Raw genomic sequence first — 18,973 nt, 5'->3', positions numbered from 1 at the left:
TCTCAGTAAGCGTATATTGATTGGTTTGTGAAAATGTTATCGCGTCTACAAACTATGGGATATTTTTATGGAATATCGTTTTTTTTTTTTTACTAGTATTGGCGGCGATCATCGACTTCTATCGGGACTGCGACATTTACAAAACGGACACCTGACACTTTTTTGGGGCCCAGTGACACAAATACAGTGATCAGTGCTAAAAATATGCACTGTCACTGTACTAATGACACTGGCAGGGAAGAGGTTAACACCAGGGGCGATCAAAGGGTTAAATGTGCTCCTAGGGAGTGCTCACTAACTGTGTGGGAGGGGCTTTTACTGGGGAAAGACGGAGATTCGTGCTTAGCAGAAACATGCAATCTCCATCTTCCCCTCTCACAGAACGGCGATCTGCCTTGTTTACATAGATAGACCGCCGTTCTGCCTCTCTCTCAAACGATCACGAGGTGCCGGTGAATATCGGGTCCCCCGGACCCACTGATTGGCTTCCAATGTGTCCAATCACAGTGTGGGTGGGTCACTGGCAGCAGGCGCGGTGCCCAGAGCCCCAGACCCATTCCACCAAATCAGGTACAGGTATGTGATGTGGCGCAGGAGGGCTGCCCTGCCGCAGTATACCTGCGTGGGGCGCCCCGGAAGAGGGTGAACATGTGTGCAAATATTACAAAAACAGCTCTGGCAGAGAACGGGTCACCAAACTATCAAACCCTGGAATGGGCGGAGTCATAACTAATCACAGGAGCAGCACCTCAAACAAAGGCTGAGATGGCCGCTTCCTTGGCTGAAAAGGATGGGAGGGTTTAGTTCCACTGTAAGTGAAGCCATTATTGTGCCCTGATGGAGCACTTCAGTAACGCTCCCTGAAATAAATAACAGTAAAGTGCTCCATGCAAAGAAGACAGAACTCACCTCTTGGGGTGCCCATGTCGGGTCTTGGTCAGTTGACTGATCCACCAGCCGTTCCGTCACCCCCCATGTCCTATAGTGATGTACTGCCTGGAGGGAGGAGCACAGGAGGGTGACCAGAAATCTAACCCTCCTGGACAGGGCCGTGCAGAGACCATTGGAGGGGGAGGTGCTGGAAGTATAAAAGGGGCAGATGGAATACGGCTTTATATAGGGCCGAGCTGAAAATATCAATACAGCAATGTATGGGGACGCATTCCTTCCTGATACGCCTATCCATACGGATGATTCTGTACTGATAGGGCAGGAAAATGATGGGATGCGGCTTCCAAAAAGAAACAGAACAGAAAAAACTATTTTAGGTTTAAAAATTAAAAATTATTTTGTGTCTTAAGTTGTGCCAACCTGAAGACTTTTTCTTCTCTGTTATACAGAATAAAGCGGGTACTGCTGGCGGGTACTCATTACTGGTACTGCTGGCGGGTACTGCTGGTGGGTAATGCTGGTAGGTACTACTGGTGGGTACTGCTGGTGGGTACTGCTGGTGGGTACTGATGGTGGGTAATGCTGGTGGGTACTGCTGGTGGGTAATGCTGGTGGGTACTGCTGGTAGGTACTGCTGGTGGGTACTGATGGCGGGAAATGCTGGCTGGTACAGCTGGCTGGTACTGCTGGTGGGAAATGCTGGCTGGTACTGCTGGTGGGAAATGCTGGCTCCTCCAGCGGTGCTGGAGGAAGGATGCAGAGCGGATGTTTCCTGTATCTCTCCTCTCACAGGCGGGGGTTGGGTGCATTTGATATCACTCCGCCTGTGACAGGACGGTGCCGGAATTATACAGGAAGCATCGCTCTTCACCTGGCTATCTATCTCCAAAATGTTCTACAAGCAGTGAGTGAAATCAGATCTCCCTATCCATACATTCTCTGGGCTGATGACTCAGAAAGCATTGAAGCCAAAGGATGAGTATAACATAGGCAAGAAAGAGGGGCTGATTGATGAGATGTTATGTCTGCATGTTTCAGAAGTAACAGAAAACCTTCATGGACTTACTTAGCGAGGTACGCGGCACAAACGGCTCCCGGCTTGAGGTTCCCCATTATTACTGGAAGAGCCACTTGTGGGTTCAACATGTCCAGTGCAGCCTACAGAAAAGACAAGGAATAGAGCAGCTTAGGGAAGCCATGAATCATCAAAATGAAAGAGTTCAGCCTGCCCCCCCCCAACACCGACGTCATTTCAGACGAAACACGTAGGACGTTGCTATGACGTGACGTCATCACGCATACCTGCCAACCGGAGCCTAGGCGCGGGTATTTCAGCCTGCTACACTGGAAGGTGTAATTATTTGGTATGTGTGGCTGTAGAGCCGGTTTTTAGCTTGCTATATGCATTGTTGCTGTGCCCATTCACATAGATTTATATAAACTGCTGTGTCTAAGTCCTGTTTATACATTTATATTTTTTAAACACTTCACTATGGGCAGGCATCATTTTTATTTTTTGGCAACCATCTAATGCTGGCGGAGAGATCCGGATGGAGGACGCACCTTATGCTTGGAAAACCGAAAACTATGGAATAAGCGCTATCTGACCGTTTATAATTCAATCGCTTAGTGACCGCCCCATGCAGATATACTGCGGCATTTTGTTTATAGCGCAAAAGATAAAAATCATAGAGGTGATCAAATACCACCAAAAGAAATCTCTATTTGTGGAAAAACAAGGACATCAATTTTATTTAGGTACAGCGTCGCACGACTGCGTAATTGTCAGTTAAAGCAACGCAGTGCTGAATCGCAAAAAATGGCCTGGTCATGAAGGGGGGTAAATCTTCCAGGGGGAGGAAGTGGGTTGAGAGCTCTGTGTTGTTTACCTACACAGAGCTCTCTTCTGTCATTGGCTCATGCGATGGGCGGGTTCCAGACATAAATCATTGGCTGGGATCCGCTGATTGGCTTGTGCTGAGGTGAATGGCAGCACAGCAGGGGGCGCGTGCCCCCTACCCGGGAGTGCTGGGTCACGCACATGTACATGATTCAGCGCAGCGGAGCCTCACTGCCGTGATTGGCGGTCGGTAAGAAATAAAAATAAATGTCCGCCCACATTTCTGTGATTGGTGGAAGTTTTCTAAGCTGATTAGTGTGGAGAGAATGTGACACTCACCGCATCGAAGGCCACCGATTTAATGTCAGGAAAGGCGTCTGTGATACTCTTGTTGATGAAACGCACATTATCCGGCCACGCCCAACTGCTGCGAATCTGCCACGCCTTCCTCCAATAGGAAAAGATCCTCTTTGCGACTTCATGGTGGTCGGCACGCACTTTGAAGCTGTACACGGCGCCGTCCAATCCCACTGGGGGGCATCACCATGAGAAGATATATAAGAGAGAACAGAGAGATCATTATCTTCCCAGACACAGGAGAGCAAAGTGAGATCTACAATGGGGGATCTACAACAGGGGATCTACAATGGGGGGATCTACAACAGGGGATCTACAATGGGGGATCTACAACAGGGGATCTACAATGGGCTGATCTACAACAAGGGATCTACAATGAGGGGGTCTACAATGGGGGGGTTCTACAACGGTGGATCTACAACGGTGGATCTACAACGGGAGATCTACAAGAAGGGGGTCTACAATGGAGGGATCTAAAATGGGGGGTATCTACAATGGGGGTGATCTACAACGGGGGGATCTAAAACGGGGGGATCTAAAATGGGGGATCAAATCTACAACGGGGGGAATGTGCAAAATCCACACACAGAAAGGTAATGAGGTCCTTACCTTCCCTACCAGGACTGTTTTTGCAAACACTTTAACCCCTTCAATACCAGGCACCCCCCCTGTTCCCTACACTGTCTGTCTGTCTACGAATTTTGAGGAATAAAGAAAAACTTTTGCTTTCATCTATCCTGTGTGCGGTTCCACATTTTCTATTACCCCCCCCTAACACTGGGCACCCCCCCCCCCTTCCCAATACCGGCCATAAAGTAAATTTTCTCCTTCAATGATGGACACGGGTGAGGCTGCATTGGTGGGGGCTGCACTGATGGGCACTGATGAGGCTGCACTGGTGGGCACTGATGAGGCTGCACTGACAGGCACTGATAAGGCTGCACTGATGGGCACTGATAAGGCTGCACTGATGGGCACTGATAAGGCTGCACAGATGGGCAATGATGAGGCTGCACTGACAGGCACTGATGAGGCTGTACTGACAGGCACTGATTAGGCTTCACTGGTGGGCACTGATGAGGCTGCACTGGTGGGCACTGATAAGGCTGCACTGATGGGCACTGATGAGGCTGCACTGACAGCCACTGATGAAGCTGCACTGACAGGCACTGATGAGGCTGCACTGGTGGGCACTGATGAGGCTGCAGTCAAGCACGGAGGTGGAAACATGATGCTTTGGGGCTGTTTCTCTGCTAAAGTTCCACAAATTTTTGGATTTTTTCTAAATAAAAAATAAAAAAAAACCCAGCAGTGATAAATACCACCAAAAGAAAGCTCTATTTGTGTGAAAAAAAATGATAAAAATGTAATTTGGGTACAATGTTGTATGACTGCGCAATTGTCATTCAAAGTGTGACAGCGCTGAAAGTTGAGAATTGGCCTGGGCGGGAAGGGGGAGGGGAGTGCCCGGTAGGCAAGTGGATAAAAAAAAAAGAAAAAATCCTGCCTGAAATATACCGACCCCTGACCTCTGACTCTTACATGACCCAAACACTAACCCTGACACTGACCGAGATCAAACCTTCATCTACGGAATTTTTCTTTATTTTATTCATTTTTTTCTCTCTTTCTTTCTGCATGGAAACAGAAGGATACATTGTATCTTTCCTCTCCATTCACAGAGAGAGAAAAACACAGGGGCGGGCTTTATAGAAACTGATCACTGCGGTAGCCAATCAGAGGCTAGCCAGTGATCAGGCGACATGGAATCAGGAGATCCTGGTCCCGATCATTAATACGGGGCCCTCGGTGAGACCCCAGTCTCTGTGCTCAGAGCACCGCACAAAGGGAGATACATATATATATATATATATATATATGCAGCCCCATGGGAAAAAGCCCACTTCCGTGAGGCGGCATATACAGTATATATGTTTCATCGGCATGAAGGGGTTAGGATTGGTGACAGAATAACAGCCAATCACATTTACCAGCACGAGACAAAAATAGGCTGAACACTCCAGAACCGGAACCGGCTTCCAGGACAACATCCCTGGGACTGACGTCCATCACCATCAATCATGGTGGCCATGTCCTGTTATAGGGAAGATTATGTTAGTAATCTAACAGACCGTGACACCCCAGATAACCATCACCTTTATTCAGGAATCCTATACCCCCCTTTTCTGTGCTCACCTGCTGCTCCCTTACCATGTCGGTAAACCCTGTGTAAGGTCCATATTGGGTGGTGTTGGGGCCCACACAAGGTTGGTGAAGTCCTAATAGGAAAAGGTGCAATTCTGACCATTGTCCAGTCATACCCGGGCATTGCATCATGGGAGGGGTCACAAGCCCCCCCATAGCCGGGCATTCCATCATGGGAGGGGGTCACATGCTCCCCCATACCCGGGCATTGCATCATGGGAGGGGTCACATGCTCCCCCATACCCAGGCATTGCATCATGGGAGGGGTCACATGCTCCCCTATACCCAGGCATTGCATCATGGGAGGGGTCACTTGCTCCCCCATACCCGGGCACCCCCTGTGGTGTGATCCGTCACCCGCTGTGTCCACCAAACAAAGCGGATGACTGATCAGTGTACCCGCCCACTGCTGGTACCATGTGACCGCTATGATCAATCACAGCAGGTCACATGACAATTTTACACAATGGATGGCTTCCATTCATTGTTTACTATTGTGCTGATCTCTGTGATTGGTCACAGTGATCACATGGTACAGACAGGGCCAGCCACACATCTGTACCATGTGATTATCTGTGGCCAATCACAGCTAATCCCAATGGCAAGCACAGAATAAATTGATTTCTACCGACATATGCGACCTCACGAGGCGTTTAACTCGCAGGCCAGTCCCCGTCTGGTGGGACTATGTCACGGCCGACCTAGCGCGGAGCTGAGGTCTGCGCACATTCGCTGGTCAGACTGGGGTAAACACTGGATCTAGATTATCCAGCCCATCCCCCAGTCCGGCAGATGATTGCAGATCTCAAAGGAAAACAAATTCTATCTAAAAAGAAAAAAAAAAATTGTCAGGACCAGAAATCCCAGCAAGGAAGGAGATCCTTACTCTTGATTAGGCAGAAAAAAATGAGTGCCTATAGCAGGGGGAGGAAGTATACTCCCTAGGACCGCCCATAGGCGGAGCCAAGTTATTTCATGCCTAGTGTCCTACTCCTGTAGGGGGCACATCGCTTCTTTATCAAATCACAATTTATAGAAACATTTTGCTTGTCTTACAAAATGCTCTCAGACCAAATTCCTGCCAATCCAAGGTTTTACTGCAGTGAGGAAGCTCTATTTGTGTGACAAAATGATAACAATGTCATCTGGGTTCAGTGTTGCATGACTGCGTAATTGTCATTCAAAGTGTGACAGAGCTGAAATCTGGTCTGGGCAGGAAGGGGTGCCCGGTATTAGGATTGGCACTGTGCCCATCTGCAGCGGCTCTCTACGCTCTCTCAGCTCACAGAAGAAGCAGCAGAAGTCACTGGCTCCTGCTGATGTCCATCACATCCTGTGAGGAGGGAGTGTGTGTGTGTGTGTGGGGGGAGGGGGGGTGGGCTGAGCCGTACTGTGTGTGTCAATAGATGCACATAGCTTGGCTGAGGAGAAAGCCTGTAGGATTATGTAGGGTGTAGGGTTGTAACTCTAGGACAGGAAGTGTGTTACAGGCAGGATCATCAGGTGGGCAGGGACCATAGCCTGGGAAGACACCAACGCTGGTTTTATCTTGGGGGGACATTTGTGATTGGCTGGGAAGATCCAATGTCCCACCACCATTCGACTGACACACCAACCAACCATGGACAGTTTTGGATGAAAGCCAATTAGTATTTTTTTTAGGAGCAAACCAGAGCACCTAAGGTAAGGCCATACAAACTCCATGCAGATAAGGCCCCTGCACTCAAGGACCCAACTGCTGCATGGTTAAACTAACCACCATACTGTCCATCTTACTGACTCAGTTACTCACCATCCTGCCCTGCTAGTCAACTAGAGACCCTCCTAACCACCGTAATGTCCTGCAGGTCATCTACTGACCCTCCTAACCACTATACTGTCCTGCTGGTCATTTACTGACCCTCCAAACCACCATACTGTCCTGCTGGTCATCTACTGACCCTCCTAATCACCATCCTGCCCTTCTGGTCATCTACAGACCCTCCTAATCACCATACTGTCCTGCTGGTCATCTACTGACCCTCCTAATCACCATACTGTCCTTCTGGTCATCTACAGACCCTACTAACCACCGTACTGTCCTGCTGGTCATCTACTGACCCTCCTAATCACCATACTGTCCTGCTGGTCATCTACAGACCCTACTAGCCACCATACTGTCCTGCTGGTCATCTACTGACCCTCCTAATCACCATACTGTTCTGCTGGTCATCTACTGACCCTCCTAATCACCATACTGCCTTGCTGATTATCTACTGACCCTCCTAACCACCAACTGTCTTGCTGGTCACCTACAGACCCTTCTAACCACTGTACTGCCCCGCTGGTCATCTACAGACCCTCCTAACCACCATACTGTCCTGCTGGTCATCTACAAATCCTCCAAACCACCATACTGTCCTGCTGGTCATCTACTGACCCTCCTTACCACCATTCTGTCCTGCTGGTCATCTAAAGACCCTCCTAAACACCGTACTGTCCCGCTGGTCATCTACTGACCCTCCTAACCACCATTCTGTCCTGCTGGTCATCTACAGACCCTCCTAACCACCATTCTGTCCTGCTGGTCATCTACAGACCCTCCTAACCACCATATTCTCCTGCTGGTCATCTACTGACCCTCCTAACCACCATATTGTCCTGCTGGTCATCTACTGACCCTCCTAACCACCATTCTGTCCTGCTGGTCATCTACTGACCCTCCTAACCACCATACTGTCCTGCTGGTAATCTACTGACCCTCCTTTTTTTTTTCTTTTAAAGCCCGTGGTGTGTGAAACACACTCAAAAGACTTAACACCCGGTGCATAAAAAAGTGCACACACGCAAACGTGGGACACACAAAAAGTGCACAAGGCGTACATATGGCCCTCCTACGAAGAGGAAGGGCCTAGACCCTGATCCCCCGGGCGCGAAGCTCCTGACGGGACTGAGGTACTCACTTAGGTCCTCCCAGCCGAAGCCAGGCAGACCCCGTTCTCCAGGGGGACTGCCTAAACAGCCCACCCCAAGTACTAGGTGGGGCTCCCCCGAAGGGAGTGTAAGATTCTGGTACCTCTGGTACCCTTATTATTATATTTTCCTTCAAATATGCGTCCCACCTTTCTTATTAGGTGGTACGCATACACCTTTAAGAACGATGATGTCATCGCCGAGCGCCGCAGAGCGGCTATTTCAACCGCCGGCGTTCTCACTCACATCGTTCGTTCAATGTACCTTGATGCTTTCAAGCCTGTCTTGCCGTCGGAACCTCCAGCTAGTTACATCTACCTGGAGCAGACCGGAACCTCGCTACTGATCCCTGTATCTCGCTACCGGATCTTTCCCTCTCTACTGGACCCCTCTACTACTAACTTTTACCAGTGATAAGTACCCCACAGGGGAATCCTCCATAACCTACTTACACTATCTACCATCTGCACTGTTACATAAGATTGCTAGCTCTTGAGTCTACTACTATCTACCATCTGCACTGTTACATAAGATTGCTAGCTCTTGAGTCTACTACCATCTATCATCTGCACTGTTACATAGATTACTTACTCTTGAGTCTACTATCTTCTATCATCTGCACTGCTACATAGATTGCTAGCTCTTGAGTCTACTACCATCTATCCTTGCACTGGGTTAGTCTATCCTGTATTTGTCATCTGCTGTCCTTACCACCTGTTGCCATACTCGATTACTAACCTATCTGCATTCCACCTAATACCATCTGTTACTCTCCTGAACAAACCTATCAAGTGCTTACCATCTCTGTCACTGTTCACACCTGTCCCTTCAGCACATCACCTTCATACTATCATATACATCCTTACACTCCAGGAACATCTCATTGAGTGTGTATATATCTGTATGTTGAAGCTGACAGGCCCACAGTGATGAGTCCTGGAGAGTTGGATCTGGTTATTCAACACATCTCTACATGACTACTGAGTGGAGATTTTGCAGCTGCAAATCCAGCCTACTACAAAAACGCAGGAGCGTTACAGATTGAACGAACCCGAAAAAAAAAATGGATTCAGCAGAATTACCCACTCAAGTGACACAATTAACACAACAAGTAAATGCGTTAATACTAGCTCTCACTGAAGTAAAAGAAGAGAATCATACTCTGATGCAGCAGGTAACCCGTCTCTCACGGCTTACTGCTGTTCAACCCCCTGAACCTAAAATAAACCCTCCTCTAGTGTTTACTGGTGATCGGAAAAAATTTCGTGAATTCAAAAACGCATGTCAACTGCTTTTTTTGTTAAAACCTCGTACATACCCTACTGATCGAATTAAAGTCTGTACCGTTATTTCATACTTAACGGGTGATCCCCGGGCTTGGGCAGACTCTCTCTTCGAGAAAAATGATCAGATTCTTAATACCTATTCCTTATTCCTAGCAGAACTTGCTAGTTTATATGAAGACCCCAATAGGCAGAGTACTGCTGATATTCAATTGAGGGCTTTAAAACAAGGAAGGAGACCTGTAGAAGACTTTGTAGCATAGTTCAAAAGATGGACCCTTGATTCAGGGTGGAATGATATATCTCTGCGAACTCAATTCAGACTCGGGTTATCAGAAGCTGTTAAAGACGAGCTCGCCCGAGCGGAATTACCTGGCACCTTGGATGCCTTGATACAACTTAGTATCAACATCGACAGACGACTGCAAGAAAGAAGGGCTGAAAAAATGGGAATGCCATTATCTAGTCCTTCTCGGATTTCGACCGTTGACCCTACTCCCATGGAGGTAGGAACCATCCGCCCACCTTTATCAACTACTGAACCAGCCAGAAGAAGATCCAGAAATCTCTGCATGCACTGCGCATCTCCGGTCCGGATCATTTGATAAGCGTCTGTCCCCTTGTCCGCAAAAAAGAGGGTGAGTGTTCACATGTCTTGCTAGGAGGATTAACGACTTCCTTTTCTAACCCCTATCTTTTTGTTCATTTAATATTACAGAGGGACCAGACTAGGATCACCACCAAGGCTATGGTCGACACTGGATCTTGTGGAAATTATATTGATACACGTTTTGTTACCTTAAATAAAATACCTATTATTTCAAAACCTAAACCTGTCTCTGTTAGTTTCATCAACGGTATTCCACTGTCTTCTGGACCAATCACCAACCAGACACAGGCACTCCTTGCCACTGCCAACGAGTCTCATGTGGAGACCATCACTTTTGATATATTATCCTCACCCCATTTTTCCATTATTTTGGGACTTCCCTGGTTACACACACACCAACCAATCATAGATTGGAAAAAACGGACTTTGGCTTTCCCTTCTCACTATTGTAAGAATACGTGTAACCTCCCATCTTATGGAAAGATCCTGTCTGTGGTGTCAGATGAGATTGCACCACTATGCTATCAGGATCTGTCCGAAGTATTCCTTGAGAAAAATGCTCAAGTGTTGCCTCCCCACAGGGATTATGATTGCACGATCGATCTACTCCCTAACAGCAAATTGCCTTTCGGTCATGTTTATCCCCTTTCACAGGATGAACTTTCTCATCTCAAGGAATACTTGGATGAGAATTTGAAAAAAGGGTTCATCAGACCCTCTACTTCTTCCACTGCTGCAGGACTTTTCTTTGTCCGCAATAAGGATTCCAGTCTTAGGCCTATTATCGATTATAGGCAATTAAACACGATTACGATAAAGGATCGCTATCCTTTGCCGCTCATCCCAGAACTCATTGAACAAGTGCGTGGGGCTACTTGCTTCTCTAAATTAGACCTGAAAGGGGCATACAACCTGTGACGGTACTAGCCGTCACTATGGGTGACGGATCACCCTGTCCCTGGATTGTAAACCCCTTTGTGTCATTTTCTTATGAGTTTGGGACATTGCATTTTATTTTCCCTTTATTCATCCTCTGAACAACTGACTCATGGCATTGAGTTAATGTAATGTAATGTTACAACCCATCCCCCCCCCTCCTGTTTCTGTGTCTAAGTGTGTGGATTCATGGCAGACAATGGTCTGAGTTGGAGACATCTCTCCGCAGGGGGTGTGTATTAAGACTGCATGTTTCAAATGTACAAATGTTCAGTTCTCATTGGTTGGTTCCCTTCCCCCCCTTCTGTGGAAAGGCTAAGGGGAGTTTCCCTAACTGTATGTAAAACTGTTGTCTTGGAATGTAATAAACAGTTTAAGCTCTGCATGTTTAACCCTCAACACCTGTGTGGATTGTCTCGTGATTGAGGGGTTACGGGCTGGATATGGCTTCTCTGCAGGCTGTGGGTGCGTTTGGAGGACAGGAGACACAGTTCCGGCGGATGTGCCCAGCTGGGGTACAAAGATCCGTTACACAACCTAATCCGAATCCGTGACGGAGATGAGTGGAAAACAGCATTCAGAACCAGATACAGATTATTCGAATATCTTGTGATGCCATTCGGGTTGTGTAATGCTCCCGCAGCCTTCCAAAGGTTCATAAACGACATCTTTAGAGACTTACTTGATGTCTGAGTTGTAGTATACCTAGACGATATACTTATCTATTCTCGATCTATGCCTGAACACATAAAACATGTAAGACTTGTGTTGTCCAGATTACTCTCACACAATCTATACGTGAATTTAAAAAAATGCCTATTTCATAAGGAAGAAATATTATTTCTAGGATACATCATATCCAAAACTGGAATTAAGATGGATATGAGCAAGATATCCTGTATTCTGGACTGGCCTATACCAACAACTCGTAAGGCATTACAGCGATTTCTTGGATTCTCTAACTTCTATAGGAAGTTCATCAAGAACTTCTCCGCTATTGTGAGACCCCTCACACAACTGACAAGTATAAAGAAACCATTCAAATGGTCAGAAGAAGCGAATCAAGCTTTCTGTTTGTTAAAATCAAGCTTTACTTCTTCTCCCATACTACGCCATCCAGACCCATCCCTCAAATATATTCTGGAGGTAGATGCGTCAAATATGGCAGTAGGAGCAGTTCTCTCCCAACGACCAACAAATACTTCACCACTCCACCCAGTTGCTTTCTTTTCAAAATCACTAAGCAGCCCAGAGGTGAACTACCCAGTGGGTGAAAAGGAGTTGCTTGCCATAAAACTGGCACTGGAGAATTGGCGACATCTACTCGAAGGTACCCGGTTACCAATACTCATATATACAGATCATAAAAACCTTCAATACCTCCAGACTAACAAAACTCTCTCCCACCGGCAGGTACGATGGTCAATATTCTTCCTAGGATTCAACTTCCTAGTGACCTACACTCCTGCAGACAAAAATAAAAAAGCGGATGCGCTATCACGATTAATCGAAGATAACTGCGCCGAAATCCCTTCCATTCCCATAATACCCTATGAACGTATTATTGGTGTTGTCCGTTCCTTGAAGGAAGAGATTTTGCACAGTATAGGATTGGATTCACCTCCACCACAACTAACTACTGATGCAGAAGGCTTCCTCTATTACAACGACAAACTCTACATACCCCCTACTATGCGCACCAAGATCTTGGAGTTGTCACATGATGTGCCCATGGCAGGACATATGGGTATGACGAAAACCCTTAATTTGCTTACCAGGCAGTTTTGGTGGCCTGATATGAAGACGTCTGTACAAAAATTCGTTTCTTCATGTGACATCTGCGCAAGGTCCAAAATTGACACTACAAAACCATCTGGTCTACTCTGCAGTCTACCAATACCCCAGGTTCCATGGGAAGTTGTATCCTTAGACTTTATAGTAGAACTACCACCTTCTAAAGGATTTAATACCATTCTAGTGTCAGTGGACCACTTGACAAAGATGGCACATCACATTTCATTGCTATCTGTAGACTACCTTCGTCTAAACAAACAGCGGAACTATTGATGAAACATGTGTTCAAGTTGCATGGAATTCCAAAGACTCTGTTGTCCGACCGTGGTTCACAGTTCATCTCTAAATTTTGGCAAGCACTTTGTCAAATATTAAGGATTGAGCGAAAGCTCACTTCACCCTACAATCCTCAGACCAACGGACAGACTGAAAGAGTCAACCAGTGCATTGAGCAATATCTACGTTGCTACACATCATACCTACAGGATGATTGGTTGGATCTCCTCCCTTTGGCGGAATTTGCTTACAACAACGCAACCCACAGTACTACTAAGCAAAGTCCGTTCTACTTGAATTATGGGTTTCATCCCACTCTTTTTCCACCACGCATTCTGCCATCAAGTAACAGTGGCGGAGCTAGACTTTTAAAACAGGGGTGGCAAAAGGGTGGCAAGGTATTATTATGGGGGGTCAATATACAAAGTGTTCAATGTTTTATAGCAGAAAGTAGAATATTTTATGTTTATAGCGCAAAATATAAAAACTGCAGAGGTGATCAAATAAAACCAAAAGAAATGTCTATTTGTGGGAAAAAAATACATCAGTTTTATTTGGGTACAGCGTCGCACAACCTCACAATTGTCAGTTAAAGCAATGCAGTGCCGTATCGCAGAAAATGGTCTGGTCATTAAGGGGGAGCTGAAGAAGCTAGAGGGTCAGTTTTTTCAGATAATTTTGCCCATTTAAGACTTTTTTCTGAGCGGTCAGGGGATGGTAAAAACAGGCAACTCGAAGTCTAGATCCCAACTGGAACCCCTCTACATGTGCCACAGCCGCAATGGTTTATGTTAAACCTATGTGAAATTTGGCTATCCAGGTCAATGGGGCCATGCCACAACCATAAGCCAAACACGTGGCTTGCTGTTGTGGCTTATTAGCCCCATAAAAATTCTGCCACTCTGCTAAAAAAAAAGAAAAAAGCAGGATTTAGGAGAATTATTATAAATAATTTTGCCCCTTTAATAAATCATTGTAATGCCACCCATATTCCTGTCCTTTTAAACAGGGTGAATGACAGTAAGCTGACACTAATGCTGCACAGGTGTTAGGGTACTTTCACTCTGGTAAAAGGGCCAGAATATGGGTGACATTAGAATGACTTGTTAAAGGGGGAAACATTTTTGGTAAGGAGCATAGACTGTACAGGAACAGGCGCTTCTACTACTTGGGCAAAACCGTCCCTCACCTCAGTCACTGCAGGCTGCCCAGGAACTCCTTCCAGAGCTGATCCATCCCACACAAAGACAGGAAGACCGCGGGAATCAGGATGAAGATTTAAGGCATGTGATTGACAGACAGCGCTTCCGATGCACCCATTGGCTGTGTAAGTAGCAGGAGGCGGTGCAGCCTGCAAGATTTAGGCTGCACCGACTCCTGCTGCCTCCCCAGCCAATGGGTATTTGAGGTTCTCTCCTTAGTCCCTCCCTCATGACATCACCCAGAAGTGGGAGGACACAAAGTAAGATACAGGACGATTGTCCGGTCTTCCTGTCTTGGTATGGGATGGATGGATCGGCGCTCCCCTGTGATTACTCCGCTCCTCCTTCCTCCCTCTGCCTACCAGCTCTCCATCCGCCTCCCTCCGCAGCTCCCGTACGGTGATCCCCTGTGATTCCTCCACTGCCATGCACCCGCCCAGGATCTGGGGTGGCAACAGGGGTGGCAAGGACTTCGTCTGGGGTGGCAGTTGCCACCCCAGCTAACCCTCTGGCTCCGCCCCTGTCAAGTAATCCAGTAGCCTCAGACTATCTTACCCAAATAAAAGACTCTCTGGGTTTACTCAATACCACTATATCACACGCTCATAGTCAACAAAAAAGGTACTACGACCTTCGTAGAAGACCTTCTCCTCAGTATGCTATTGGGGACCTCGTTTGGCTATCAACAAAAAACTTAAGATTAAAGATCCCTAGCAAAAAGCTTGGACCTTTATTTTTGGGACCCTTCCCAAATAAAAAACTTATTGGAAAAGCTGCAGTACAGCTCACCTTACCAGCAGATCTCAAGATCCATCCTATCTTCCATGTGTCACTACTGAAGCCCCATGTTCCTAACCAAGGAATAAGGCCTACCATCTTGCCTCCACCTCCAATACAAGTTGAAGGCGGAGAAGAATATGAGATCAAGGAGATTTTGGATTCTCGTATCCATAGAGGAAGACTCCAGTACCTCATAAGATGGAAGAACTATGGACCCCAAGACGACACCTGGTTGGATACTTCTGATGTACATGCACCTAGACTTATACGAAGGTTTCACTCGAAATACCCAGAGAAACCTGTGCTATAGGCCTTCCGGAGCCGGCTTTAAGGGGGGGGGGTACTGTAAGATTCTGGTACCTCTGGTACCCTTATTATTATATTTTCCTTCAAATATGCGTCCCACCTTTCTTATTAGGTGGTACGCATACACCTTTAAGAACGATGATGTCATCGCCGAGCGCCGCAGAGCGGCTATTTCAACCGCCGGCGTTCTCACTCACATCGTTCGTTCAATGTGCCTTGATGCTTTCAAGCCTGTCTTGCCGTCGGAACCTCCAGCTAGTTACATCTACCTGGAGCAGACCGGAACCTCGCTACTGATCCCTGTATCTCGCTACCGGATCTTTCCCTCTCTACTGGACCCCTCTACTACTAACTTTTACCAGTGATAAGTACCCCACAGGGGAATCCTCCATAACCTACTTACACTATCTACCATCTGCACTGTTACATAAGATTGCTAGCTCTTGAGTCTACTACTATCTACCATCTGCACTGTTACATAAGATTGCTAGCTCTTGAGTCTACTACCATCTATCATCTGCACTGTTACATAGATTACTTACTCTTGAGTCTACTATCTTCTATCATCTGCACTGCTACATAGATTGCTAGCTCTTGAGTCTACAACCATCTATCCTTGCACTGGGTTAGTCTATCCTGTATTTGTCATCTGCTGTCCTTACCACCTGTTGCCATACTCGATTACTAACCTATCTGCATTCCACCTAATACCATCTGTTACTCTCCTGAACAAACCTATCAAGTGCTTACCATCTCTGTCACTGTTCACACCTGTCCCTTCAGCACATCACCTTCATACTATCATATACATCCTAACACTCCAGGAACATCTCATTGAGTGTGTATATATCTGTATGTTGAAGCTGACAGGCCCACAGTGATGAGTCCTGGAGAGTTGGATCTGGTTATTCAACACATCTCTACATGACTACTGAGTGGAGATTTTGCAGCTGCAAATCCAGCCTATTACAAAAACGCAGGAGCGTTACAGGGAGACCCCATGAGAGAGGGCAAGCTAAGCCAGAAGGCCATGTCCACCCCCTCCCAAGACTTTCAGGGCAGGCCCGAGGACCTACGCCATACTAGTCGTGCAAAGTGACAGTACAACCAAAAAGGGACAAACGTGAACACACAACAAAGAAAAAACAGAGTGGGGAAAAGGGAAGTGGAGAAGTGCTGGGTAGTGCCAAAGTGCAAGACCTTGGCAGGCCCCCCGGCCAGGAATAAAAAATTCCTCTGGTGCTGGCCAAAAGGCCCACCCCAAGAGGCAGGTGCTGAAAAAGTGTGATGGTGCAGTGACCAAGGTGCCACAAAAACTCAGGTGAGCTGCCCCTCACCAGTGAGATTGAGGCACCCCTGGGCTGCCACCCCAGGGGCACGTACACCACGGGCTCTTTCGGTCTCAGCCCATGACCCTCCTAACCACCATACTGTCCTTGCTGGTCATCTACTGACCCTCCTAACCACCATACTGTCCTGCTGGTCATCTACTGACCCTCCTAACCACCGTACTGTCCTGCTGGTCATCTACTGACCCCCCTAACCACCATACTGTCCAACTGGTCATCTACTGACCCTCCTAACCACCATACTGTCCTGTTTGTCATCTACTGACCCCCCTAACCACTGTACTGCCCTGCTGGTCTACTGACCCTCCTAACCACCGCAAAAATAATAATTTCCTTATCTCATCGATATAAATTATCCCTCACAGATCTTCATTTCTTCATGGAGAGGTGTTGGCCCAGCTACTCCATACCTTCGGATAGGCAATATTGGGCCCCCTCTTCATGAATCTGACATATTCCTCCAATGAGGGTCTTCTGAAGAGGAGTTTGTGCCCGGTAGAAGTCTGGAGCCTCTTTCCTGGCAGTTTGCCCATTATGTCTTGGTTGTTGATGGCCCCCCAGTTACTGATGAGTTTGCCGTGAGGTTTCAGGAGGAACATCTTCTTGAAGACGGAATGGTGTTTCTTCTTGTACTCCGCCAGCAGGAGGTCCCCAGGACTGAACGGTGTCCCCTGCAGAGGTGAGAGGTCTCCATCTGTTTCTGGGGTGGGAAGGGGGGTGGGGGCCAGAGGGGGTGTTGGGGGTAGTGATGGAGAGGTCTTCTCTGTGGTCTCCTCACCATGTGGTGGGGCCAAATTCCCAAACTCTCCTCTAACCTCTTTACCCCGTGGAGGTGCCGAAGGTCCAATGTCCTCCAGGTCTACATGAAAGGGGCTTCCTGGAGATGATAGGAGAGTGGGGACCTGGTCTAAGGGCCCCTCACCTGGTGGACTGGAGAGTTCTGGCCCCCACAGATCCTGGACCTCTTTGCCCTGTTGAGGTACCGAAGCTCCGGCGTCCTCCAGTCTCACATGGAAGGTGTTTTCTGTAGTGGATGGGAGAGTCGGGACCTGGTCTAAGGGCCCCTCACCCGATGGACTGGAGAGTTCCGGCCCCCGCAGATCCTGGACCTCTTTGGAGAGGAGCTCAGGGGGGATCATCCTACTGACCCTGTCCAGAGGAGACAGAGATCTGCCCCATAATCTCCTGAGCAGCCAATCCCTGGCAGATCCCGGGGCCCCTGCTCCCTCCCGGGCCCCCGGGGCATCCTCCCTGCCCCCTCCTCTGGGGCAGTCTGAGTGACTGACAGCCGGGAGCACGCGGAGCCGGCAGGAGAGAAGAGAGTCCGCACCGCCAGCAGAGGGTGGTGTACGGGAGAGCCGAGGAACCTTCCTCCCCGGGAACATGCTGACACTCAGCACCGCGCATACTAATGACGTCACGGTGACCGCTGCTCTGGCGAAAGATCAAACCGGTGTTCCGTGAGAATTACCTACCCCGTGAGAAATGCCTACCCTCGTCACTTCCTGTCAGGAACAGCTGAGCAGCGCAGCAGTGCGCATGCTCACAGCCCCGGATACGTAATGGAACAGATGAGGAGATGACTACTGCGCATGCACGGAGGGTATGAAATGATCACGGCAGTGTGTGTAACGCGGAGTTTACATTAAAACAGCTGTGCTGCAATACGAGTCATCTCCACTCCTGTCCCTGTCACTTCCCTGATCTTGGTTAGTAAATATAAAAGAGGCTCTCGGCTCCGTGATTTATGTTTTCATACACCCGCTGCCGCTTGTATATTTACTAGCCAAGATCAGGGAAGTGCCAGGGACAGGAGCGGAGATGACTCATATTTCAGCCGAGCTGTTTTAATGTAATCACCGCGTTACACACACTGCCGTGATCATTTCATTCCCTCCGTGCAAGACGTAGGTGCACTGGAAGTGACCAGGGTAGGCATTTCTCACGGGTAGGTTTTTCTCACGGAACACCGGCTGGTGACGTCATTAGGATGCGCGGTGTTGAGTGTCAGCATGTTCCCGGGGAGGAAGGTTCCTGGGCTGTGCCGCGCTCTTCTCTCCCGCACAGTGCCCTCTGCTGGCGGGGCGGATTCTCTTCTCTCCTGCCGGTGTTCTAAAATTTCCTCGGACCCATGAAAAAATCGGACCTCGTCACTTCCGGTGATGGGAGTCTCAAGTGCGCATGCGCACAAG

General features: G+C 47.9%; 1 protein-coding gene across 1 annotated transcript; it reads right to left on the bottom strand.

Moving 5' to 3' along the window:
* Positions 1 to 1,953: 1,953 nt before the first annotated feature.
* LOC309550672 (uncharacterized protein) lies at positions 1,954 to 18,166 on the bottom strand (the record flags this gene model as incomplete). The annotated part of the gene is made up of 5 exons (XM_082251006.1): positions 1,954 to 2,049; positions 3,071 to 3,261; positions 5,080 to 5,141; positions 5,300 to 5,367; positions 17,192 to 18,166. 5 exons carry the CDS (start codon positions 18,164 to 18,166, stop codon positions 1,954 to 1,956), a joined length of 1,392 nt encoding a protein of 463 aa, XP_082107132.1.
* Positions 18,167 to 18,973: the final 807 nt, after the last annotated feature.

This window comes from Pelophylax lessonae (genome assembly GCF_965119305.1).
Source record: "Pelophylax lessonae genome assembly, chromosome: 3".
Classification (NCBI taxonomy): Eukaryota; Metazoa; Chordata; class Amphibia; order Anura; family Ranidae; genus Pelophylax; species Pelophylax lessonae.
The sequence above is the reverse complement of the archived record's forward strand: the minus strand, read 5'-3'. Positions and strand labels throughout refer to the sequence as shown.